General features: G+C 45.6%; 2 protein-coding genes across 20 annotated transcripts in view; both read left to right on the top strand.

The window, feature by feature from the left end:
• Window positions 1–16,555, top strand: part of LOC143956386 (uncharacterized) — a 30,702-nt gene extending 14,147 nt beyond the window's left edge. Inside the window, 1 exon segment of the mRNA XM_077466604.1 lies at window positions 15,010–16,555. Coding sequence (XP_077322730.1) covers window positions 15,010–15,801 — 792 coding nt within the window. The 3' untranslated portion in view covers window positions 15,802–16,555.
• Window positions 1–25,913, top strand: part of LOC143956163 (uncharacterized) — a 309,704-nt gene that overhangs the window by 164,510 nt on the left and 119,281 nt on the right. For 5 of the 19 annotated variants that reach the window (XM_077466292.1, XM_077466286.1, XM_077466288.1 and 2 more), the window contains exon 1: window positions 20,687–20,800. The exons of 13 other annotated variants lie outside the window; for them this stretch is intronic. The gene's annotated coding sequence lies outside the window, so the exon portion shown is untranslated. Of the gene's footprint in view, window positions 1–20,552; window positions 20,801–25,913 lie in introns of those variants that run through there. One more of the 19 variants, XM_077466295.1, reaches the window with a different exon arrangement.

The following is a 25,913-nucleotide window of genomic DNA, read 5'->3' on the forward strand; positions in this document are numbered from 1 at the left end:
TCTGTGGTGTCAGCGTCCCTCCAGTCTGTAGTTCCCCAGTCAGTGTCAGAAAGTGTGGTTGTCAAGTCTGTGTCTGCACCTGTTGTTTCTCCTAGTGTAGTGAAGGCAGTGGAGGGTGCTAGACCAGCATGTATGGTGGTGTCAACCCCTCCTCCTCGGAGTGGCAGAAGTGCGGCTGGAGGTCGGCAGACATGGAGGGGTAGAGTGAAGGATGGATTGGGGGAGGTGGGAAGGGGCTCTGGGACCTTGATTTCCAAATGAAAGGCAACATTTCCCACAGTCCATGATGATTTGGGGAGCTATGTCATCTGCTGGTGTTGGTCCACTGTGTTTTATCAAGTCTAAAGTCAATGCAGCCCTCTACCAGGAAATTCTGGAGCACTTCATGCTTCCCTCTGCTGACCAGCTTTATGGAGATGCTGATTTCATTTTCCAGCAGGACTTGGCACCTGCCCACACTGCCAAAAGTACCAATACTTTATTATTAGTAATAATGATCATGGTATCACTGTGCTTGATTGGCCAGCAAACTCGCCTGACCTAAACCCTATAGATAGAGAATCTGTGGGGTATTGTCAAGAGGAAGATGAGCGACACCAGACCCAACAATGCAGATGAGCTGAAGGCCACTATCAAAGCAACCTGGGCTTCCATAACACCTCAGCAGTGCTACAGGCTGATCTCCTCCATGCCATGCCACATTGATGCAGTAATTTATGTAAAAAGAGCCCCGACCAAGTATTGAGTGCATACTATACTGTACATGGATATACTTTTCAGTAAGCCAACATTTCTGTATTAAAAATCCTTTTTTTTTATTGGTCTTATGTAATATTCAAATTTTCTGAGAAATTGAATTTGGGGTTTTCACTAGCTGTAAGCCATAATCATCAAAATTAAAAGAAAGAAATTCTTGAAATATATCACTCTGTGTGTAACACAGCTATATAAAATATATGAATTTCACTTTTTGAATTGAATTACTGAAATAAATTAACTTTTTGATGATATTCTAATTTTATGATATGCACCATCTGTATGTGTCAATTATCTGATCAGTGCCATGTGGATTATCTCCATCAATGACTATTATCCTCCGTCTATTAGTGATTATTCCCACTGGTTATGTTTTAAGGCAGCCTTCAAAATCTCCCAGGGGAAGAGAGAGGGCTGAGGAGGAGAGCTGGCTGGATAATCACAGAGCGGGCAATCAATGCAGCCTCTCCTGTGCCTATCAATGCAGCTTCATCTGTGCTCATCAATACAGTCTCAACTGTGCCCATCAATATAGCCTCACCTGTGCCCATCAATGTAGCCTCACCTGGGCCCATCAATGCAGCCTCACCTGGGCCCATCAATGCAGCCTCACCTTCTGCCCATCTATGCAGCCTCACCTGTGCTCTTCAATGCAGACTCACCCTCGCCCTTCAATGCAGACTCACCTGTGCTCTTCAATGCAGCCTCGCCTGTACCCATCAATGCAGCCTCACTAGTGCCCATCAATGCAGCCTTACCAGTGCCCATCAATTCAGCCTCACCTGTGCCCATCAATTCAGCCTCACCAGTGCCCATCAATGCTGTTTTACCAGTGCAGGGGAAGAGAGAAGAGAGACGGCCAGATAATCACAGAGCGGGGAATGTAACAGCTTTCTGTTATGTGGCTGTTATGCTGAAGGACGTTATATGACACCCAGTCAGGATAACTGAACCATGTCGGACGGGAAGTGGTTAAAGGGCCGACGTACAGCTACGACGGCTCGCGGGAACATGCAGACCGGCCGTAGTAGGAGATGTCACAATTTCCACCTCGTCTAATAGAGCCCATGCCAAGAATGTGTCCCCTGTGGTTACTTTGTAGCAAGGCAACCAGGACCTGGGAGACACTGACAATCACTGAAGTAGAGGGAACTACTACCGTGATTCTTTGCTTCCACTGTAGTCCCTCAGGTATGGAGTATGTACACTTAGGGCTCATTTACACTTGCTTCAACTTCAACATACATTAAGGGCTAGTTTACGCTTGCTTCCAAACATGGCTTCAGACACGCTTTGTTAAAGCTCTCTGAACACTAGCCAAAGCCCATGTCACTAAATAAAATGGTTAGCACAGCATCTTCAAAGCCTCTATAGAAGTCTAAAACAAAGTTTGCTTGAAGCAAATGTTAGGATTATTCTTCTCTTGGGATCAGTCGAACTCCAGATGTATTGAGAAGCAGACAATTAATTTATTTCAGATGTGTCACACAAAAGGATGATGCTTACAAGCCAAAAGATGCAGTAAGAATCACACAAAGAGATGTATATCCCCCTCCTAATATCTACAATAATATAGCTACAAGCTTCTATTGGCTGAGGAAAAACAGAGAGTGCCTGGTACAAAATGGTTCTTTATTTGGCTAATTAGAGTTTCCTGTACAGTCTTGCTCTACCATATATGGTTAAGCCTAATCATCCTACAACTTGAGGCGTTAATTAAAACAAAACTATACAGTAAGTTAATACAACGTGCTGAGAAGTCATCTTAAAAATCAATCTCAGGGTTTTTCTAATAGTCACACAATAAACATTTAAAACTTTTCTAACACACCACCGAAGCTGTACTGAAGCACCACAGAAGCCCCACTGAAGCATTATAGAAGCCCATCAAAAAAGCATGTTGAAGTGGTACACATCGAAAACACATCAAAAAAGCATGTTGAAGTGGTAGGCGCTCCAGTGGTGCTTCAGTTGAGCTTTGTCATAGACTTCCATGGAGGCTTCGAAGTACACGCGACCAGACTTTTCGGCGGACTGGGTCCGACGTTATCCCCGACAGACTTTCGGCAGAGTTCCGATGGACTTTCCGAATGCACAGACTTGGCCATGCACAATCACACCAAAGTCCAACGGATTCAAACGTGATGACGTACGACCAGACTAGAATAAGGAAGTTCATAGCCAGTAGCCAATAGAAGCCCTAGCATCGGTTTTTACCTATCGGACTAGAATACACACAAATGGATTTCTCGATAGGAACTGGGTCCGGCGGAGTTCCGGCAGAAAAATTTGAAACGTTCTATTTCTAAAGTCCATCAGATTTTTGGACAGCAAAGTTCCGATGGAGCCCACACACAATCGAATTGTCCGACGGATTTTTTCCGTTGGACCTTTGATGTCGAAAAGTCCGGTCGTGTGTACGCAGCATAAATCAACACAATTTTTAAAGCAAAGCAAAAGCAAGGTGTAAACAGGACTGTAGGCTAACCATTTTATTTAGTGATAGGGGCATTGGCTGGTGTTCAGAAAGCTTTAACAAAGCGTGTCCGAAGCCTTGTTTTGAAGCAAGTGTAAGCTAGCCCTTATACTCCAAGGTGGACCGATGTAACTGGAGTTCAACTTTAATTATGAATAACAAATAAATAACAGTGATGCCCGGCAATTCATTAATTTGCCCCATGATAATGGTGCACCAGATTTGAGGGTGCTTAGGATACATGCCAACATTTTGGTGCCAAACTGAAGTTACGTTCACTACTATTTCCATTGCTCTGGTAGTGGTTTATATTTTGAATTTTTTTCTTAAATTGGAACATTGGCTCAAGTGCTTCAATATTTTGGCGCACACAATCAGACATTTATAGAAATTTCCACAAAGCACTTCTAATGTGATTGGGCTCAGCTGGTATAGCACAAAACAGAACTTCTCTTATAATTAAACGCACCAATATTTACACCACAAAACCAATGTATTTCTCTTTGTTAATTCCCCCTCATTGTGTCTCTGGACAGCAGATAACACTATGCTGTTGGTTGACAACAGACACAGCCACGTCCTCTCTTGGCACTGGCTGTGGTCTGCACATGCCCAGTAACTTTACCTGACTGTGTAGAGGGGGTTTGGTTCCCCGCCCTGTGGGCGTTTCAGGAAGAACTACATTCCTGCCATTATGGTTGTCTACCAACAACAGAAGCTGAGTTTCTTTATTGTCCACCTGTTCGACTCTTGTGCTGGAGCGTTGTAATTGTGTTAGGCTATTTGGGAGACGTTTTCTGAAGGAGGTATTTATTACAAGTTTGCAATATTATCATTTTTAGGCTGGATTCATATCTGAGGTGAGAGATTTTCAGTTTTTTTTATGTATTTTACATTTTTGCATGCGTAAATTAGTGTATTAGAAACAAATCTCAAACATTTACATGTGTATTCAAGCTTTCAGACATTTTTGTTTTGACTTATGGAAAGCAGTAAGTGGACAAGACAAGTCCTTGACAACATCCGAAATATACCGGCTCAATTTTCTAATTTTCAGGTGTTCTCAGTGATGTCCATTTGACCAAAAAAACACCCAACTCTGCCTCAAAGGTAGTTCATGTAGCTTTTGGTGCAACAGGCATTGAACTACAGCCGCCATATGTGAACAGTGCTCATATATGAACAGCCATCGTTAAAATTAATGGAATTTGTTAGTTGAAAGTTTAGTAGCTTTGGGTTTTAAGCTACAAAAGTGTGAATGGAAGGAGTCATTGGAGTTGCAGTTACTTACGGTTGTTTGCTATGCTTAAACTTTTGCCACCCACGTAACACATGTGCAGTGATGGTGGATTTGTTCACCCACACACCACATATAGGTGTCCATGGATAGTCAGGGTTCCAGTGCTGAGAGCGTGCTCACTCGTATTCAACTGTATTTCCAAAGCTTCTAGTTTTTTAGACCGGATACATCCTAAATATAGAACCATTTATCCAACTGTCCATCCAGAGTCTTTGGTTTATAGACCAGATACATCCTAAATCTAGAGACATTTAATCAGCTGTCCATTCAGAGCCTCTGGTTTATAGACCATATACATAGTTCTGGGCACCAGTCCTCAGGAAGGATGTGCTGGAACTAGAGAGAGTCCTGAGAAGGGCAACAAAAGGACTGGAGGATCTTAGGTATGAGGAAAGATTACAAGCATCAACTTATTCTCTCTGTAGAGGGGATATGATTTCAATGTACAAATACCATACTGGTGACCCAACAAAAGGGATAACAAATTTCCGTGAAAGGGCATTTAAAAAGACTCGAGCCCATTCACTAGAATTAAAAGAACAGCGATTTAACCTTAAACTGTGTAGAGAGTTCTTTACGATAAGAGCGGTAAGGATGTGGAATTCTCTTCCACAAGCAGTGGTTTCAGTAGGGAGCATAGATAATTTAAAAAACGATTAGATAGGCACCTAAACGACCATAACATACAGGGATATACAATGTAATATTGACATAAAAGCACACACACACAGGTTGGACTTGATGGACTTGTGTCTTTTTTTTTAACCTTACCAACTATGTAACATCCAAAATATAGAGCCATTTATCCAACTGTCCATCCAATGCCTCTGGTTTATAGACCAGATACATCCTAAATATAGAACCATTTATCCAACTGTCCATCCAGAGCCTCTGGTTTATAGATTGGATACATCCTAAATATAGAACCATTTATCCAACTGTCCATCCAGAGCCTCTGGTTTATAGACCGGATACATCCTGAATATAGAACCATTTATCCAACTGTCCATCCAGAGCCTCTGGTTTATAGACCGGATACATCCTAAATATAGAGCCATTTATCCAACTGTACACCCATCAGGAGATTTTCTCTAATTTCCTGCCACCTCACCAGAGGCTTCCCCTCTCTATCCAATCTTAAATGATCTGTACAGCGGCATTGTGAAAGAAGGTTAGAGTTAAACTTTAAATAGAATTGAATGGTTTTCCTTCAGTCAAGACCTCTTATCTGGTATAACAAGCAGTATGAACTTTGGAGGAACTCTGTGCAGACATGATTCATCCCAGTACAGCCCAGATAATTCCCAGTTTATGATCTATCCACAGGAGGAGAGCCCTGTACAGATCACATGACCACATCAACAATGACGATGGACAATGACCAAAGTCACATGACAGAGAAGATGTTAGACATCACCCTGGAGATCATCTACCTGCTGACTGGAGAGGTGAGGAGGATTCTGGGAGGTCATATTACATCATTTTTATGTCTACTAACAAAACACAAATGGGCCCAGAGAGCTGAGGGGCATTCTGGAAATATTATATAATATAATATAATTTTACTGAAAAATAAGTGCTGAATTTATAATGTGAAGATGATGTGACCTGATACGGGGGAGTTTCTAGGAATGTCACTGAATGACTTTAGTATTCATTCACAATTCTAATGACTTATTTCAATAGGGTTACACAGTAGTGAAGGAGACATCTGGTGAGTATGTTTCCTCCAGTAGACGTCACCGTGTGTCAGAAGGATGGAGAGGATCCCCGAGACACATCAATATCCCTTCATCTGTGCCCCTGACTCCTTTATGTGACAAGAAGAAGATTCTAGAAATCACCAAGAAGATGATTGGTCTTCTGACAGGAGAGGTGAGGAGGATTCTGGGAATTCTGGGACATTATCCAGTAACAGACAAGGGATGTGTCTGGATGGTGACTGTATCATTGTGTGTGTCAGGTTCCTATAAGGTGTCAGGATGTCACTGTCTATTTCTCCATGGAGGAGTGGGAGTATTTAGAAGGACACAAGGATCTCTACAAGGACGTCACTATGGAGAATCAGCAGACCATGAATAATGGAAAAGTAGGAAAAAATAAACTTTCCTTGAATGAGAGGCTATTAAATCTCACCCTGGAGATCATCCACCTGCTGACTGCAAAGGTAATAAAGATACTAGTAGGATGATATGACATCACCCTATCTCTAATAATGGGACACAAACCAGTCTGGAGAGGTGAGGAGGTTTCTAATATTATATTTATTGCTGTATATCACAGGACTGTGCTGTAGTTATGAAGACATCTCTTGAGAATATTACAAAGAGGAAAAGTCCCCACTTGTCTACTAGAACAAGAGAAAGACAAAACCCCATCACCGTGTCTCCACCTACCTTCCTGGATCTTAAGAGAAACAGCAAGAAGATCTTAGAAGTAACCCAGAAGATCATTGATCTGCTGACAGGAGAGGTGAGCGGTGGTGGGAATTCTGGGACATTATCCAGTAACAGACAAGGGATGTGTCTGGATGGTGACTGTATCATTGTGTGTGTCAGGTTCCTATAAGGTGTCAGGATGTCACTGTCTATTTCTCCATGGAGGAGTGGGAGTATTTAGAAGGACACAAGGATCTCTACAAGGACGTCATGATGGAGAATCAGCCGCCCCTCACATCACCGGGTAAGAGGAGACTTTATTGTAAAGGAGAGAGCAACACAGGAGGTCCAACTAGATAAACTTGAAATGCAGAAAGTATTTTCAGTTTGCTTCTAGAAGTATAGGGTATGTAGTTTGAGCAAACATTTTAGAATCCCCACGGTCACTGGTAAGATGAAAGTAATATACTCTATAATTGGTTGACCATACTGATTAGGATGTCAGTTTAATTTGAAAAAAGTAATCTTACCTACCAGAGGAATGAAGTGTTAAATTGCTTTATAGTAAGGTTGAAAAAAAAAAAAAAAATTCATAGAGTTCACCCATTTCAGTCCTTCTTAACCAGTGTTCCGCGGCACACTAGTGTGCCGCCAGAGGTCCTGAGGTATGCCGCAGGATCATAGGAGAGAAGGCCTGTCAGATGAGCTTGTTTTCCTGATCTCCTGCCGATCTGTACATCGGCATTGTGAAGGACCTCCGTCAGCTTCAAAAGTGAAAATAAAGGGAGGGTGAGGGTTCTGTACTCTCTGCTTCCCCCTACAGTGCAGTACCCAGCTGAATGTGGAAAGGTACTGTGCTAGATTCATTTTAAAAGGGCTTGATACATGTGTGTGTGCGTGTATGTGCATACGTGTGTGTATGTGTATGTATGCATGTACATGTGTATGTGCGTACATGTGTGTGTGTGTGTATGTGAGTATGTGTGTGTACGTGTGTGTATGTATGTGTATATGTGTGTGCAGGGGCGGCTCTAGGCATTGTGAGGCCTTAGGCAAAACTTAGACATGAGGCCCCACTGATGCCCTTAAAATACGCAGAAGGCGTTCCCAGATTGAGATCCTCCTGCGGTGGATGGGAGAAGTGATGTGCGGGGACGCAACATCACTCCTCAATGGCTGGCAGGCAGAACATCAGGAGTCTTAGGTTAGGCGAGAGGTGAGTGTAACAGGGCTCTTAACGTTGCCTGCACACAGCAGCATTAAGATGTCTTGTAATGTTTTTAAAGTGCTGCAAATCAGATGTTCGGCATGCTTAGGGCCCTTTCACACCAAGCTGCTTAGGGTGTCAGTGGTAAAGTGGCACTATTTTTAGCGCCGCTTTACTGTCGTTTTAGCTGCACTATTGGGCCGTTAGTGGGGGGGGGGTTTTAACTAGCTAGCGGCCAAAAAGGGGTTAAATCCACCTGCAAAATGCTGCTGGAGTAGCGTTTTGGCAGCGGTATCACAGCGCTGCCACGTTGATTTCAATTGGGAGCAGCGGTGAGTTCACAGCTCCAAAGAAGCTGCTGGCAGGAGTTTTTCTGAAGCCCTGCCAGCGCACTGCTCCAGTGTGAAAGCCCTTAGGCTTTCACACTGGAGTGCATGGAGCAGCTGTTTTAGGGCATTTTGCAGGCGCTATTTTTAACGCTATTACGCCTGCAAAACGCCCTCAGTGTGAAAGGGGTCTTAAGTGAGACAGGGCTCCTAACGCTGCCTGAGCACAGCAGTGTTAAGGTAAGGTGACCAGATTTTTAAAATGAAATCCGGGGACATTTTTTTTTTCTAGTAATGGCAGCAATCAGCGACTCATAGCGGGACTGCGATATTGCGGTGGACAAATCGGACACTAAGTGACACTTTTGACACTTTGTGGAAACCAGTGACATTAATACAGTGATCAGTACTAAAAATATGTACTGTCACTGTACTAATGACAATGGCTGGGAAGGGGATAACATCTAGGGCAATCAATGGGTTAAATGTGTGCCTAACAAGTGTTTTCGCACTGTGGGGGAGGTGCTTTTACTAAGGGAAGACATGGATCACTGTACCTGCTTTGCAGGAACACAGGATCAATGTCTTCCATACTGACAGAATGGCGAACTGCCTTGTTTACATAGGATGCAATGTAGTCTATTCACAGACACCCCCAAAGCACACCTGTGTTGAAGTCTTGAAGGCACTGGCAGCCCCACGATTGGATCTGCTTCCCCTCTATTCCTGCTGCTGGACATCATCAGCTGAGCTCAGCTGCCTCTCTCTGCCCGTCGCCTTCGCCACCTGCCTCACAGCCTCTCAGGTCTCCCTCTCTGGGCCCCCGGCTACTACTGGGTGGGGAGCGGAGCAAAATGACTGGCTGGGATTTTAGCCAAGGCAGAAGAACATGTGTGCGGAGCTGAATGGGCATATACTGGAAACTGAGGAAATAGTCCATCTGCTCCGACCAGCACATCATCATCAGAAAGGGACACAGATAATGGAAAAAAATATACCCCCCTAAGCCTCCGGCCCAACCTCCTACAGGAGAGAAAAAAATAAATTCAGCGGGCAGCAGCTGCCGGCTGTTTTCACCATAGGTTAGGGTGGCCTAGGGGGAAATTGCCACTGTGAACCCTGGCCCAGCCCGCCCCTGACATCATACATCACACTTCTCAGTCTGTGTACAGGAGGGTGGCTAAGTGGACGAAGGTCTGCTGAGCTCCTGCCACCCTTCTCAGTGCCACCCACCATAAAAGCAGTGGGCCCGCAGGTGAGACAGTGATGCCCGGTAAACACGGTGAAGGGGGTTGCACATCGTGGCAGTTGTGGAAATGATAGGCGGCTTCACAGCCACTTGTAACACTTCCACATGAAAGGTCACAGTTGGCTTTACTAAAGTACACATACTCCTAGCTACTATAGTGGCTTGGTGTGTAAAAAAAACAAAACAAAAAGAAACACATTCAGCACTGTAAAAATGAGAATCCCCAGCAAGTGGCTGGGGATTAGCATTTTACTGCCCCCCTATCCTGGCCCCTGAGGTGGTGGCTTAAGCCGTCATATGGTAGTGCGGGCCATAGTCCTGGGGCCACTGTTATAGGGAAGTTTTTAGGCTTGGTTCACACCAGTTTTTCACACTGCAGTGCAAATCACATGTGAAGGACCCTTTTTTTGGCCCGCACCAGAATTGGATTGCATGGGTGTTCACACCCATGTGATCTGATTCATGTCTGAATTGACAGTTTGCACTGCAATGCGGGAACCCACAGTGGATTCGCAGGATTCTCGCATCACACCTGCAAACCCACTGTGGGTTCCCGCATCACATGTCAGTTAATGACACTCCCAAATCAGTTCACATATTGCAGTGCAAACTGCAAATTCGGACAGGAATCTGATTGCATGGGTGTGAAAACCCATGCGTTACGATTCTGCTGCGGATCAGAAAAGGGGTCCTGTGCAAGTTTGCTCTGAATGCAATGTGAATTCAGCCATACTAGCTGTATGGCTGAAATCGCATTGCACACAAATTGCATGCGATTTGCACTGCAGTGTGGTACAAATCGCATTCAATGTCGGACATTGCTGCAGTGTAAACTAGCACTAAGTCTGAAATCTTCATCTCTAATCATTGGTGCATGTTGCAGCTGTGAATAGGGCCTGCAGGCAGTATAAGACCCCTTTCACACTGAAGCGTTTTTCAGGCGCTTTTGGGCTAAAAATAGCACGTGTAAAGTACCTGAAAAATGGGTCCCCTGCAGTCTCAGTGTGAAAGCCCGAGTGCTTTCACACTGAGGTGCTGCGCTTGCAGGATGTTATAAAAACTCCTGCAAGCAGCATCTTTGGAGTGGTGAAGGAGCGGTGTATACACCACTCCTCCACTGCTCCTGCCCATGGAAATTAATGGCCAGCGCTGCTGAACTACCGGCAAAGCGGCGCTTTGCAGGTGGTTTTAACCATTTTTTGTCCGCTACTGGGGGTTAAAAGCACCCAGCTAGCGGCTGAAAACCTCTGCAAAAACTACAGTAAATGGCCGCTAAAATTAGCGGTGCTTTACTGCTGACGCCCCAGTCTGAGAGCACCCTTCGGGCCAAAGAATAGCAGGGTGGGCAGTTCCTATAGATGGCAGTAGATAATGGCCGAATGACCCTCTTACCATACCTGGGGATACAGCTCATTCTGGGTTGCCTGTGGCGATTCCACTGGGTAGCACCCAGATCTGTATTCTGGACATAACTTCATGCCTTTCTTCACAAGGGATGGTGCTGGCTGTGTGGCTTTCCCTGGTGGTGCAGTGCAGTGAGATTCTCTCTCTCTCGCTGGAGTTCTGGGTGCACTTCCCCAAAAGCTCTCCTGAGCTTATGGCTCTCTTTCCCTCCTCTTCAGCTGGACACGCTGAGGGCTGCAGTTTCTTCCAATGGAGTTGCAATGTGCAGATCTCGGGACTACAATTCCCACAATTCTCCTCTCTGCTTCAGTTTAGTGTTTTTTTTTTTCTTGCACAATAAGAAGGAGGGGGAAGAAACATAGTCAGCACAGCTCCCGACTACAGTGAGGAGAGGAGGAGAGGGGAGAAGAGCCCACAGCTGCTGCTGCTGCTCTCTCTGTCCACACAGACACAGCCGCTCCGATCTTCTGCTGCTCTAGAGGGGGAATGGGCAGGAAGCACAGAGAACCCTCCAGTCTTTCAGCGGCGGCTCAAGCAGGGGGGTGAAGGAGGTCTCCTTCTCGGACTGCACCTGTCGTTTGCCGGCTGCTGGCGGGGAGAGCAAGGGATGGGGATCCTGGCACTCCACATATCGGGCAAATTCAGCGATGGCGAGGCCCCTGCGATCGTGAGGCCCAAGGCGATCGCCTAATTTGCCTAATTGGAGAGCCGCCTCTGTGTGTGTGTGTCTACATGTGCATGTACATATGTGAGTGTCTGTAGATGTTTGTGTACGTGTGTCTGTGTGTGAGTACATATGTGTCTGTATGTGTGTGTACTTTGTGTGTACATGTATCTCTATGTGTACACATGTGTCTGTATATATATATGTGTGTCTGTATGTTTGTGCATGAGTATTTGTGTGTGTGTGTATATGTATGTGTGTATGTATGTTACTTTTAATCCTGAACCCCCCCCCCTATTTCTGTACCATTAGAACTGCTTTTGTAGGACTGGTTTGTGATATCAGCAAGGACTGCTGCTCTTCTGAAAGCAATCCATGCTCAGATCGCTTTTCAGCAGCATAGGGTAAGTGGTAAAGAGGCATTATGTTGCCTCCTCACCGCCTGTTTTGAGCTTGTAAATGCAGCATCACTACACCGCAACCGTGCAATGCACACAGTTGCGGGGTAGTTGCAGTGCAGCCCCATTCACCCTGGGTATACCTCCAGCTGCAGCCACAGCATGTGTACACCCCCAGCTGCTGTCTCTGTAGCTAAAGGGGGAGACGTTGGGGGTGGTAAAACAGCTCAACCATGTGGTTGTACCGCCCCTCCAACATCACATGTGAACAAGCCCTTGGCTCATGTCTGTGTGGCTGCGTGCTGCATGTAGGGAAGCCCATTCATTTCAATGAGCTTCCATACACGTAGAAATGCAGTGAAAGAAGTCTTTGACCTTTTTGTTAAATTTCACCTCACCAGTAGCACCCCATGTTTGCCAATGTGTGGGGTACCATTAAGAATTAATGCCACCCCTAAAGAGCACAGTTTTTGTCAGTGTCAGGAACAAGCATAATTTTGCTCGTGTTGCGTGACACACAGTAATGTGAACCAAGCCTTGGACAGGGGTGCCTCAAGACTGAAAATAATTGTCAAAGGCACCCCAACTGGAAAAGGGGTGAAAAACACTGACCCATTAAATGAGGAGATACTGTACACCATATGAAAGGTCCATCTCCATTCCTCAATATAAAGTCATGTTCCCAACAAATGAGGAGGAGATACTGTACACCATATGAAAGGTCCATCTCCATTCCTCAATATAACATCATGTTCCCAACAAATGAGGAGGAGATACTGTACACCATATGAAAGGTCCATCTCCATTCCTCAATATAACGTCATGTTCCCAACAAATGAGGAGGAGATACTGTACACCATATGAGAGGTCCATCTCCATTCCTCAATATAACGTCATGTTCCCAACAAATGAGGAGGAGATACTGTACACCATATGAAAGGTCCATCTCCATTCCTCAATATAACGTCATGTTCCCAACAAATGAGGAGGAGATGCTGTACACCATATGAAAGGTCCATCTCCATTCCTCAATATAACGTCATGTTCCCAACAAATGAGGAGGAGATACTGTACACCATATGAAAGGTCCATCTCCATTCCTCAATATAACGTCATGTTCCCAACATATGAGGAGGAGATACTGTACACCATATGAAAGGTCCATCTCCATTCCTCAATATAACGTCATGTTCCCAACAAATGAGGAGGAGATACTGTACACCATATGAAAGGTCCATCTCCATTCCTCAATATAACGTCATGTACCCAACATATGAGGAGGAGATACTGTACACCATATGAAAGGTCCATCTCCATTCCTCAATATAACGTCATGTTCCCAACATATGAGGAGGAGATACTGTACACCATATGAAAGGTCCATCTCCATTCCTCAATATAACATCATGTTCCCAACAAATGAGGAGGAGATACTGTACACCATATGAAAGGTCCATCTCCATTCCTCAATATAACATCATGTTCCCAACAAATGAGGAGGAGATACTGTACACCATATGAAAGGTCCATCTCCATTCCTCAATATAACATCATGTTCCCAACAAATGAGGAGGAGATACTGTACACCATATGAAAGGTCCATCTCCATTCCTCAATATAACATCATGTTCCCAACAAATGAGGAGGAGATACTGTACATCATATGAAAGGTCCATCTCCATTCCTCAATATAACGTCATGTTCCCAACAAATGAGGAGGAGATACTGTACACCATATGAAAGGTCCATCTCCATTCCTCAATATAACGTCATGTTCCCAACATATGAGGAGGAGATACTGTACACCATATGAAAGGTCCATCTCCATTCCTCAATATAACGTCATGTTCCCAACAAATGAGGAGGAGATACTGTACACCATATGAAAGGTCCATCTCCATTCCTCAATATAACGTCATGTACCCAACATATGAGGAGGAGATACTGTACACCATATGAAAGGTCCATCTCCATTCCTCAATATAACGTCATGTTCCCAACATATGAGGAGGAGATACTGTACACCATATGAAAGGTCCATCTCCATTCCTCAATATAACATCATGTTCCCAACAAATGAGGAGGAGATACTGTACACCATATGAAAGGTCCATCTCCATTCCTCAATATAACATCATGTTCCCAACAAATGAGGAGGAGATACTGTACACCATATGAAAGGTCCATCTCCATTCCTCAATATAACATCATGTTCCCAACAAATGAGGAGGAGATACTGTACACCATATGAAAGGTCCATCTCCATTCCTCAATATAACATCATGTTCCCAACAAATGAGGAGGAGATACTGTACATCATATGAAAGGTCCATCTCCATTCCTCAATATAACGTCATGTTCCCAACAAATGAGGAGGAGATACTGTACACCATATGAAAGGTCCATCTCCATTCCTCAATATAACATCATGTTCCCAACAAATGAGGAGGAGATACTGTACATCATATGAAAGGTCCATCTCCATTCCTCAATATAACGTCATGCTCCAGTTATTTGTGAACTACTGACATTATTACATTTCTTTCCAACAGATGGATGTGATGTCAGGAATTCCTCGGAGAGACGTCTTCTATTATCTGCTGATTGTAAGTCAGAAGATAATGTCATCACACAGGATCCTCCAGGAGGAAATCCAAATACACAAAATATACATCACAGACCTTCCTGTCCGGAGACATCAATGGATCCCTCTGATCAGGGGGAATCTTCTCATCAATCACATACTATGATTGGAAATATCCATGTAAGATCTCACACTGCAGATCCATCAACAGATCCTTCTAATCCTGAGGAATCTTCCTCACCCCATGAAGGAGATAACCGAGCTCAGAATCTATTCTCATGTTCAGAGTGCGGGAAATCTTTCACTCATCAAGGAACCTTTGTTAGACACCAGAGAATTCACACGGGGGAGCGTCCTTATTCATGTTTAGCGTGTGGGAAATCTTTTAACAGGAAAGATCATCTTTTTAATCACCAGAAAAGTCACACGGGTGAGCGGCCTCATTTATGTTCAAAATGCGGAAAATCTTTCACTAAGAAAGATCACCTTGTTAAACATCAGAGAAGTCACAAAGTTGAGCGCCCTTATTCATGTTCAGAGTGTGGAAAAACGTTCACTTTGAAAGGAAGCCTTATGAAACACCAGAGAATTCACACTGGTGAGCATCCCTATTTATGTTCAGAGTGCGGGAAATCATTTATTCAAAAAAGCGACCTTGTTGAACACCAGAGAATTCATACGGGTGAGCGTCCTTATTCATGTTCAGAGTGCGGGAACTCTTTCACTCGGAAGGGAAACCTTGTTATACACCAGAGAATGCACACAGGTGAGCATCCCTATTCGTGTTCAGAGTGCGGGAAAGCTTTCATTCATCAAGGACACCTTGTTAGACACCAGAGAACTCACAAGGGTGAGCGTCCTTATTCATGTTCACAGTGCGGAAAATCATTCACACAGAAAGGAAACTTACATCAACACCTGAGAATTCACAAGGGTGAGCATCCTTATTCATGTACTGAGTAGGGGAAATCTTTCACTCAGAAAGGAGGTCTTGTTACACATGAGAGAAGACACACCGCACAACGTCCTCAATGCAATGAGACTGCAGGAAATAATTAGATATCGGAAGGAAAGCACCTTCCTATTCTTTTGACAAATGGACGATGGTTGTTACTGGTGGAACTGCATAATCCATAGAACAGCTATAGGAAGAAAGGATTTTATAAAGGGGGGCATCCTGGGAAATGTTAAAAATTTCTAGGAGGAGCTTTGATGGAGTCTTTTCTTGGCTTCTTGTATTTCTTGGAGACTCCAACGATGAGATGTTCCTGCTACAGTTTCTGTCCCCACTTTCGGGGATCCCCGTTCCCCTTTTTTCATATTGCATATTTTGAAATAAAAATACAGCACAGAGAGTGGTAGCCCCTCATAATAAGTTACAGGGGTACACAAAGATCCAAGCACACCAGGGAACGAACATGAGCTTCAGAATGTCCGAAAGAAGACAGGTAGGCCCACATGCTGTCCAGTGGACTTCATAATACATTGGGGCCATAGAGAAAATGCCTGAGTTTTAAGGGGATGATTTGATAGTTATATATTCATAAGATTTAAAGTATAGTAATACAGTCTTCACATGAACCAATACTGAGCTACGCCAATGCTTGCATTGCTTGCACCATGCATATTGTTCAATATGTGAATAACAAACTGATCATTTTGACACCAAGTGTTTAACAAAGGTAGGAAACACATTAACATTAATGGGGCAACAAAGGAGCAACTGTGACAATATAAGGATAATTTTATGAATACATGGAAAGAAGCGAGCAATGTTATCAACCCATAGGCAATAAATATTCATTTACAATAACTGGAGCCCGGTCTGCCTGTTATTTTTGTGTTCTGCTGAGAAGTGTGTATATGGATCTGGCCTACTGGATGCAGAAAGGACCATTGTAAAAAATGGGCAAACCTCAAGCATCCAATCTGTGTAAGAATTTCTCACTCACCACCAACCTTATATGGTGGTAAGTAAGAAATTTTTACACAGGTGATCAGTGCAGATCATTGCTAGTCATTGGAAAGAATGGGAGAGATGTCAGAGTATGTAGTGTGGATGGTGGGGGTGAGCTGTCAGAGAATGTAGTGTGGATGGTGGAGGAGAGCTGTCGGAGAATGTCGTGTGGATGGTGGAGGAGAGCTGTCGGAGAATGTAGTGTGGATGGTGGAGGAGATCTGTCGGAGAATGTAGTGTGGATGGTGGAGGAGATCTGTCGGAGAATGTAGTGTGGATGGTGGAGAAGAGCTGTCGGAGAATGTAGTGTGGATGGTGGAGGAGAACTGTCAGAGAATGTAGTGTGGATGGTGGAGGAGAGCTGTCAGGGAATGTAATGTGGATGGTGGAGGAGAGCTGTCAGAGAATGTAGTGTGGATGGTGGGAGAAGAGCTGTCGGAGAATGTAGTGTGGATGGTGGGAGGAGATCTGTGGAGAATGTAGTGTGGATGGTGGAGGAGAGCTGTCCGAAAAAGTAGTGTAGATGGTGGGAGAGAGCTGTCGGAGAATGTAGTGTGGATGGTGGAGGAGATCTGTCAGGGAATGTAGTGTGGATGGTGGAGGAGATCTGTCGGAGAATGTAGTGTGGATGGTGGAGGAGAACTGTCGAAGAATGTAGTGTGGCTGGTGGAGGTTAGCTGTCAGAGAATGTGGGGGACAGTATGTACAGGAGAGGAATGCAAAGGGTATGATGGGGGCAGTATGTACAGGAAAGGAGTGGGGAGGGTATGATGGGGGCAGTATGTACAGGAGAGGAGTGCGGACAGTATGATGAGGGCAGTATGTACAGGAGAGGAGTGTGGAGGGTATGATGGGGCGGTATGTACAGAAGAGGAGTGTGGAAGGGATGATGGGGTCGGTATGTACATGAGAGGAGTTTGGAGGGAATGATGGGGGCAGTATGTACAGGAGAGGAGTGCTGAGGTGATGACAATGGCAGACAGGGGAGGGGTTTGTTGCAGTGTCTGTGGGATGACCAGGGAGCGATGTTGGGAAGATAAGGGAAGGAAAGTGACCATGGAATGATGTCCTTCAGCTGGGGGGGTAAGAAGCAGCTTTGAGAGATGTCTGCTAGCTGGATGTATGACGTGGTCTGGGGGGTGATCCAAACTGGGGGGAGTTGAGGGCTGAGAAATAGTGATGTATATAATTAAAAAAAAGCTATTGTACTCATCCACTAATATTTACAACAGTACTACGCAATGAAAACAACTGCCAGCTCCTAGCACTTTGTATGTCCAGATCGGGAAGTCTGAAAGATGGCAGATGATTCAGAACCTGGCCTGTCCGGGTGAATCCCGTACAGGTGGCAACCCTAGTGTAGGGAGGTTGGAGAGAGATGTCTATCAGAAGAAAGGAGGGAATGGAGTGAAGGTTGGGAAGGAATGTCTGTCAGAATAAACAAGGGCATGTAGGGAGAGATGTCTATCAGAAGAAAGGAGGGCATGAGGAGAGGCTGGGGAGGGATGTCTATCAGAAGAAAGGAGGGCATGAGGAGAGGCTGGGGAGGGATGTCTATCAGAAGAAAGGAGGGCGTGTAGGGAGAGGCGTCTATCAGAAGAAAGGAGGGAATGGAGTGAAGGTTGAGAAGGAATGTCTGTCAGAAGAAGGGTGTGTAGGGAGGCTGGGGGGGGGGAGAGATGTAGGGAGGCCAGGGAGGGATGTCTGTCAGAAGAAACAAGGGCATGTAGGGAGAGATGTCTATCAGAAGAAAGGAGGGCATGAGGAGAGGCTGGGGAGGGATGTCTATCAGATAAAAGGGGGCATTAGGAGAGGCTGAGGAGGGATGTCTATCACAAGAAAAGAGGGCATGAGGAGAGGCTGGGGAGGGATGTCTATCAGAACAAAGGAGGGCATGAGGAGAGGGATGTCTATTAGAAGAAAGGAGGGCATGTAGGGAGAGGTGTCTATCAGAAGAAAGGAGGGAATGTAGTGAAGTTTGGGAAGGAATGTCTGTCAGAAGAAGGGAGGGTGTGTAGGGAGGCTGGGGGGGGGGGGGGGGGGAGAGAGATGTCTGTCAGAAGAAACAAGAGCATGTAGGGAGAGATTTCTATCAGAAGAAAGGAGGGCATGAGGAGAGGCTTGAGAGGGAGGTCTTTCAGAAGAAAGGAGGGCATGAGGAGAGGCTGGGGAGGGAGGTCTATCAGAAGAAAGGAGGGCATGAGGAGAGGCTTGGGAGGGAGGTCTATCAGAAGAAAGGAGGGCATGAGGAGAGGCTGGGGAGGGCATGAGGAGAGACTGGGGAGGGATGTTTATCAAGAAAGGAGGGTGTGTAGGGAGAGGTGTCTATCAGAAGAAAGGAGGGAATGGAGTGAAGGTTGGGAAGGTATGTCTGTCAGAAGAAGGGTGTGTAGGGAGGCTTGGGAGGGATGTCTGTCAGAAGTGGGGAGATGTAGGGAGGCCAGGGAGGGATGTCTGTCAGAAGAAACAAGGGCATGTAGGGAGAGATGTCTATCAGAAGAAAGGAGGGCATGAGGAGAGGCTGGGGAGGGATGTCTATCAGATAAAAGGGGGCATTAGGAGAGGCTGAGGAGGGATGTCTATCACAAGAAAAGAGGGCATGAGGAGAGGCTGGGGAGGGATGTCTATCAGAACAAAGGAGGGCATGAGGAGAGGCTGGGGAGGGTTGTCTATCAGAAGAAAGGAGGGCATGAGGAGAGGGATGTCTATTAGAAGAAAGGAGGGCATGTAGGGAGAGGTGTCTATCAGAAGAAAGGAGGGAATGTAGTGAAGTTTGGGAAGGAATGTCTGTCAGAAGAAGGGAGGGTGTGTAGGGAGGCTGGGGGGGGGGGGGGGGGGAGAGAGATGTCTGTCAGAAGAAACAAGAGCATGTAGGGAGAGATTTCTATCAGAAGAAAGGAGGGCATGAGGAGAGGCTTGGGAGGGAGGTCTTTCAGAAGAAAGGAGGGCATGAGGAGAGGCTGGGGAGGGAGGTCTATCAGAAGAAAGGAGGGCATGAGGAGAGGCTTGGGAGGGAGGTCTATCAGAAGAAAGGAGGGCATGAGGAGAGGCTGGGGAGGGCATGAGGAGAGACTGGGGAGGGATGTTTATCAAGAAAGGAGGGTGTGTAGGGAGAGGTGTCTATCAGAAGAAAGGAGGGAATGGAGTGAAGGTTGGGAAGGTATGTCTGTCAGAAGAAGGGTGTGTAGGGAGGCTGGGGAGGGATGTCTGTCAGAAGTGGGGAGATGTAGGGAGGCCAGGGAGGGATGTCTGTCAGAAGAAACAAGGGCATGTAGGGAGAGATGTCTATCAGAAGAAAGGAGAGGCTGGGAAGGGATGTCTATCAGAAGAAAGGAGGGCATGAGGAGAGGCTGGGGAGGGATGTCTATCAGAAGAAACGAGGGTATGTGGGGGGGGTCCTGGGGTGGGATGTCTATCATAAGCGGGAATAGTGTGTAGGGATACTGGAGTTGTTGTGGAGATTGAGTCAGAAAGCTTTGGACAGTGATTGGATGTGAGACCAGTTGAGAGGCCAGGGTTACACCTAGTACCCTGACATGTGGGGAGGGGTTCATAGTTGTGCCATAAATCCTTACAAAGAAGTCAGAGTGGGCACGTGGGGGGAGGAAATATTATAAGCTCGTATTTAATAAAATATTATTTTATATTTACACCCACTAAAGTCCTGTCATGTCCATCCTCTTCCTCCATAGTCACTGTGAGGTTTGTTATGGTTTACAATTTTAGAACTGTGACCAGGTGCCTAAAGTTACGTATCATGCCTCTATCCCCAGATATATGACATCCACACAACCAACATTCACCCATGGGACTTTAAATGAGGCATAATGAAAAAGTCATAATTTAAAGTCCTATGGGCGAATATTGGTTGTGTGGATGTTATGGTTTATAGACCAGATATATCCTAAATGCAGAGCCATTTATAACACTGCAGTTATTATATTTAACACAAGGTGGTGATCTCACGGAAAAATGCACAGACAGGAAGTAATGCAAGATAGAGACAGGAAGTGATGTAGTAGTGTAAACATGAAGTTTTGAGTGAAAGGTGAATTGAAGGAAAGCAGAGAGGAGACATTGCTGGAACTGGCAACAGAGGAGGTAATAAGATATTATTTTATATTTATACCCAGTAATCACCCCGTCATGTCCGTCCTCTTCCTCCATAGTCACTGTGATGTCTGTGAAGGTTTATAGACCAGATATAGGACATCCAGAGCCTCTGGTTTATAGACTGGACACATCCTAAATATAGAACCATTTATCCAACTGTCCATCCAGAGCTGTTGGTCATCACAGTGATCGTAAGTTTCAAAGCCACTCAGATGTACATTGTCTCTATGATCTAATCCATCTAATGACGTTCATGGTGAAATATGGGCACACTGGTCACCCATGTGTATGTAGCGGATGACATTTGGGATCAAATGTCACACTTATTGTAAATTTAGTTTTTGACCTCAGGACAATAAAGGTTCTGAGGGTTAATTATTATAGGTAGGCCTAACACCAGTCTGTGTTTAGAAGTTCTGCCTGGTCATGTGAGCGGTGAGGTGCACATGACAGGCTAGAACCCAGTCTGGTTGGATGTTTGGGTATCGGCCCTCTCGAAGCCAATTAGCAGGAGAGCTGGGGCCCGATGAGGAGTCTGCGAGGGGGTACTTAAGCAGGTGTGGGTCATGTGTTCCGGTTCCGGAGTTGTTCGTGAGACCCGTGTGGTCTGTTCTGGTTCCAGGGCCGGGGTAGCCCTGTGAGGGGTCCCAGTCATGGGGTGTTCAACATCCCGCAACATGTTCCTGTCAGTGGCCCCCGATAGACCCATCTGGTCTGCGATAGGGATCGTCCGTTCCCGAGTCTCGGAACCAGCTGGTCCAAGGCGCTGTAACTGAGGGAGGATTCAAAGTGTCCGGGTGTGCTCTCGGCTTGAAGAGACACCACAGCTCGTGGAAGTGACCGGGGGAGGAGGGCCGGCAAGTGGCATCCTGAGAAGTGCCTGGTTACTGAGTTGGGAAGGACATTGATGAGTTCACACTTTTCCAGTACCTCAAAGGAACCGGGAAACGTTCCAGGTACGGTTGGAAAAAGGTTCCTGTATACTCCCAGTTGATTGTTCAAGTTTTGAGTCAATGTGCTGACTGCCATGATCTCTGGCTAGAGATCTGTTCAGCTTTGAAGTACCCAGCTGCGAGTGGCTACTCTCTGGGTGGGCTCTGCACGTGGGCTGTGTGCGAACACGCCTGAGCTCTTTCTTAACTGACATCTACGTTAACTGTGTTGGAAGAAGTCAGCACTAGGTTGTCTATCCAGTGGTAGAAGGAATGTAGGATTGTTGGTAACGTCAATATAACTGTGAGAAGGACTTTAGAAACACACTTTATCCTGAGTATTATTGGTAACCCCCTTCCTATAAGATTATATGAACATTTAATATATTTTATGGATTTTATTTACCTGTAGGTCTCCCTTGTGTAGACATCCAAAAACCATCTTGGATGTGATGTCAGCAAATTCAGTGCTTACTCAAGTGAAACTCAATAGCAGTAGTTCCCAACCTCAGTCCTCTTGTACCCCCAGCAGTATGTGTTTTGGGATTTTCCCCTAAATATAATCGCCGTCATAAAGACCAAGACTATGACATGGATTTAAAGCACCTGGGCAAGATGAAGGAAATCCTGAAAACATGACCTGTTGGGGGTAATTAAGGACTGAGGTTGAGCAGTATTCCCCTTCACTCCTCCCCAGCAGTCACATAGAAGATTATATAGCTGGGCATACCTCCCGAATTAATAAATTAGGTAAGAGGGGTACCCAAGGGAGAGGAGGATCTGCAGCCAAAAGTGGAGATGTTTAAATTGCACTGAATACTGGGTGTCTTATTATTATTATCAGGATTTACAAAATTAAGGCAGACAGTACAGTTACAATACAATTCAATACCGGAGGAATCAGAGAGCCCTGCTCGTTAGAGCTTACAATCTAATGCTGTGTACACACGGCCAGACTTTTCGACAGCAAAGGTCCGAGGGAATGACTCCGTCAGACAGTTCGATCGTGTGCGGGCTTTGCTGTCGAAAAATCAGACAGACTTTAGATTTAGAACATGTTTCGAATCTTTCTGATGGACTCGAGTCCAGTCGAAAAATCCGTTCGTCTTTATGCTAGTCCGACGGATGAAAACCGACGCTAGGACAGCTATCGGCTACTGGCTATGAACTTCCTTATTTTAGTCCGGTCGTACGTCATCACGGTCGAATCCGTCGGACTTTGGTGCGACTGTGTGTAGACAAGTCCGATTCGGCGGAACTCCATTGAAATGTCCTTCGGCGTTCAGTCTGAAGAAAAGTCCGGCATTAGAGGGAGGGTCAAGTGATACAAAAGTTAATAGCTGTGGGGGGATGATCTGATGGAGAAAATTAAAAGTACAGTTGTTAGGTGGTGGCAGGATAGGCTTCTCTGAAGAGATGGGTTTTCAGGGATCGTCTAAAAGCAAACAGAGTAGGAGATACTCAGATAGATTGAGGTGGGGAGTTCCATAGGATGGGAGAAACCGGGGAAAAGTCCTGGTGATGAGCATGGGAGGAGGTGACAAGGGGGCTAGAGAGCAGGAGGTCTTGGGAGGAATGAAGAGAATGATTTGGTTGGTATTTTGAGACCAGGTCAGTGATGTAGCAGGGGGCCGAATTGTGGATGGCTTTGTAAGTTATTGTTAGTATTTTGAATTTCATTTTTTGGGTGAGCGGAAGCCAGTGGAGGGATTGGCAGAGAGGAGTAGCAGGCCGTGAAAGATTGGTAAGGTGAATGAGTCTGGCAGCAGCATTCATGATGGACTGAAGGGGGGATAACCTATGTAAAGGTATTCCATTGAGGGAGTTGCAGTAGTCGGGGCGAGAGATAACCAGGAAATTAATTAAAAGCTTTCTGGTGTACTTGGTTAGAAAGGGACATATTTGGGAGATGTTGCGGTTGCAAGATTTGGACAGGGATTGGAATGTGCAAAAGGAGAGGAGTCCAGGATTACACCTAGAACCTTGGCATGTGGGGAGGGATAGGCCCCATCTTCCACAACCCTGGCAAACAGACGACACCAGAAGTCTAAAGAGACGCAGCCGTGCTCTTGAGCGAGCATGGTGCAAATCTAAATCCCTGCAAGACTGTACCCTCTACAAATCTGCTCTTCTCAAATACAACTCCTGCCTCCACATTGGTAAACATACCTACTACAGCACTCTCATCCAAACCTCATCAACCTCTTTTCTACCCTTAATTCCTTACTTCACCCCCCACCCACCAACCTGCTTACCGCTCAACAGATTGCCAACCATTTCAAAAGCAAAATCTACACAATTCGCAAGGAGATATCCAGCATTCAACTTCCTCCCCTACCCAACATATCGGGTCCAACACCACACTCGATACTCTCTTCCTTCTGCCCAGTTACTATCAATGAAGTTGATAAACTCCTATCCATGGCCCACCTCACCACCTGTCCCCTGGACCCTGTCCCCTCACAATTACTGTGACCACCTTCCCACTCTATCCTAAACTCCCTAACCCACATCTTCAACCTCTTCCTCTCCTCTGGCACCTTTCCTTCCCCGCTCAAACATGCACTGGTTACCCCTATACTTAAAAAAACCCTCACTAGACCCCACCTGTTTGAATAATTTAAGACCCATCTCCCTGCTCCCATTTGCCTCCAAGCTCATCGAACGCCTTATCCATGAGTTGCTACCTCACGGACAACAACCTTCTCGACCCCCTACAGTCTGGCTTCCGTCCACAAAATTTCACTGAAACTGCCCTACTAAAACTCACCAATGACCTACTAACTGCTAAAACCAATGTGCATTACTCCATACTCGTACTCTAATGCCTTGTACACACGGTTGGATATTTCGACGGAAAAGGTCCGATTGGATTATATTGTCGGAAAACGATCGTGTGTGGGCTCTGTCGGCCTTTTTCCGGCGGAAATTCTGAGAGCAGGATCTCAAATTTTCCGAAAAAAAAATCAGATCGGACTTTTTCCGATCGTTTGTAGAGAATTCCGATCGGACAAAGTGCCATGCATGCTCAGATCAAATTACGAGACCAAGGCTATTGGCTACTAGCCTCAACGTAGTCCCATCCTAACAAACGAACATCATCACGTTCCAAACGATCAGATTTTTGACAGCTTTGTCCGACCGTGTGTATGCAACACCAGTTTAGGACAAAATCCATCTGAAAAAATCAGACGGATTTTGTTGTCGGAATGTCCAACCGTGTGTACAAGGCATTAGACATCTCTGCTGCCTTCGACACAGTCGACCACCTGCTCCTCCTCAGCAAACTATGCTCCCATGGCCTCTGGGATTCTGATTTATCCTGGTTCTCCTCCTACCTATCTCAGCACACTTTCAGTGTTGTTTACAACTCCATCTCCTCTGCTTCTCTTCCTCTCTCTGTTGGGGTACCCCAAGTCTCCATCCTTTGGGCCCCTCCTATTCTCACTCTATACCTATTCCATGGGCCAGTTGATAACCTCTCATGCCTTCCAATACCACCTCTATGCCGATGACACCCAGATCTATCTCTCCACTCCTCAACTCACCTCTCGATCTCCTCACGGATTTCAAACTTACTGAATGACATATCGGTATGGATGTCGCACCACTTTCTCAAACTCAATCTTTCTAAAACTAAGCTTGAAATATTTCCTCCTTCCCAATCCCCCCTCATGACTATACCATTAAAGAGATTGTAAAGTTAAAAAAAATTTTTTTTTTTTTAAGTAACAACCATGTTATACTTACCTCCACTGTTTTGCACAGAGTGGCCCCGAACCTGATCTTCTGGGGTCCCTCGGCAGCTGTCTCGGCTTCCTCCCGCAGGTACTTCTCACGTTCATGCGAGCTCCCTCGCATGGTGAGAAGCATCTGCGGGCGCGCTCCCGTGATACAGCCAGCCGCTATAGCCGCTCGCTGTATCACATGGCCCCGCCCCCGGCGCTCCGTGTCAGTGGATGTGATTGACAACAGCGTGAATGCATTAAGGTGAAAAAACATTTGCCTTTACAACCCCTTTAAGATCAACAGCACAACCATTGGTCCCTCCATACATGCCTCTCTCCTTCAGCCCTCACTTCCAATCGCTGGCTAAATCCTGCCGCCTTCACCTCCGCAACATCTCCAGAATTCGACTCTTCCTGACTAATGACACCACAAAGCAACTT

Source organism: Lithobates pipiens, unplaced genomic scaffold (assembly GCF_037356315.1).
Source record: "Lithobates pipiens isolate NorthernLeopardFrog02 unplaced genomic scaffold, aLitPip1_a1.2 Scaffold_35, whole genome shotgun sequence".
In the NCBI taxonomy this organism is placed as follows: domain Eukaryota; kingdom Metazoa; phylum Chordata; class Amphibia; order Anura; family Ranidae; genus Lithobates; species Lithobates pipiens.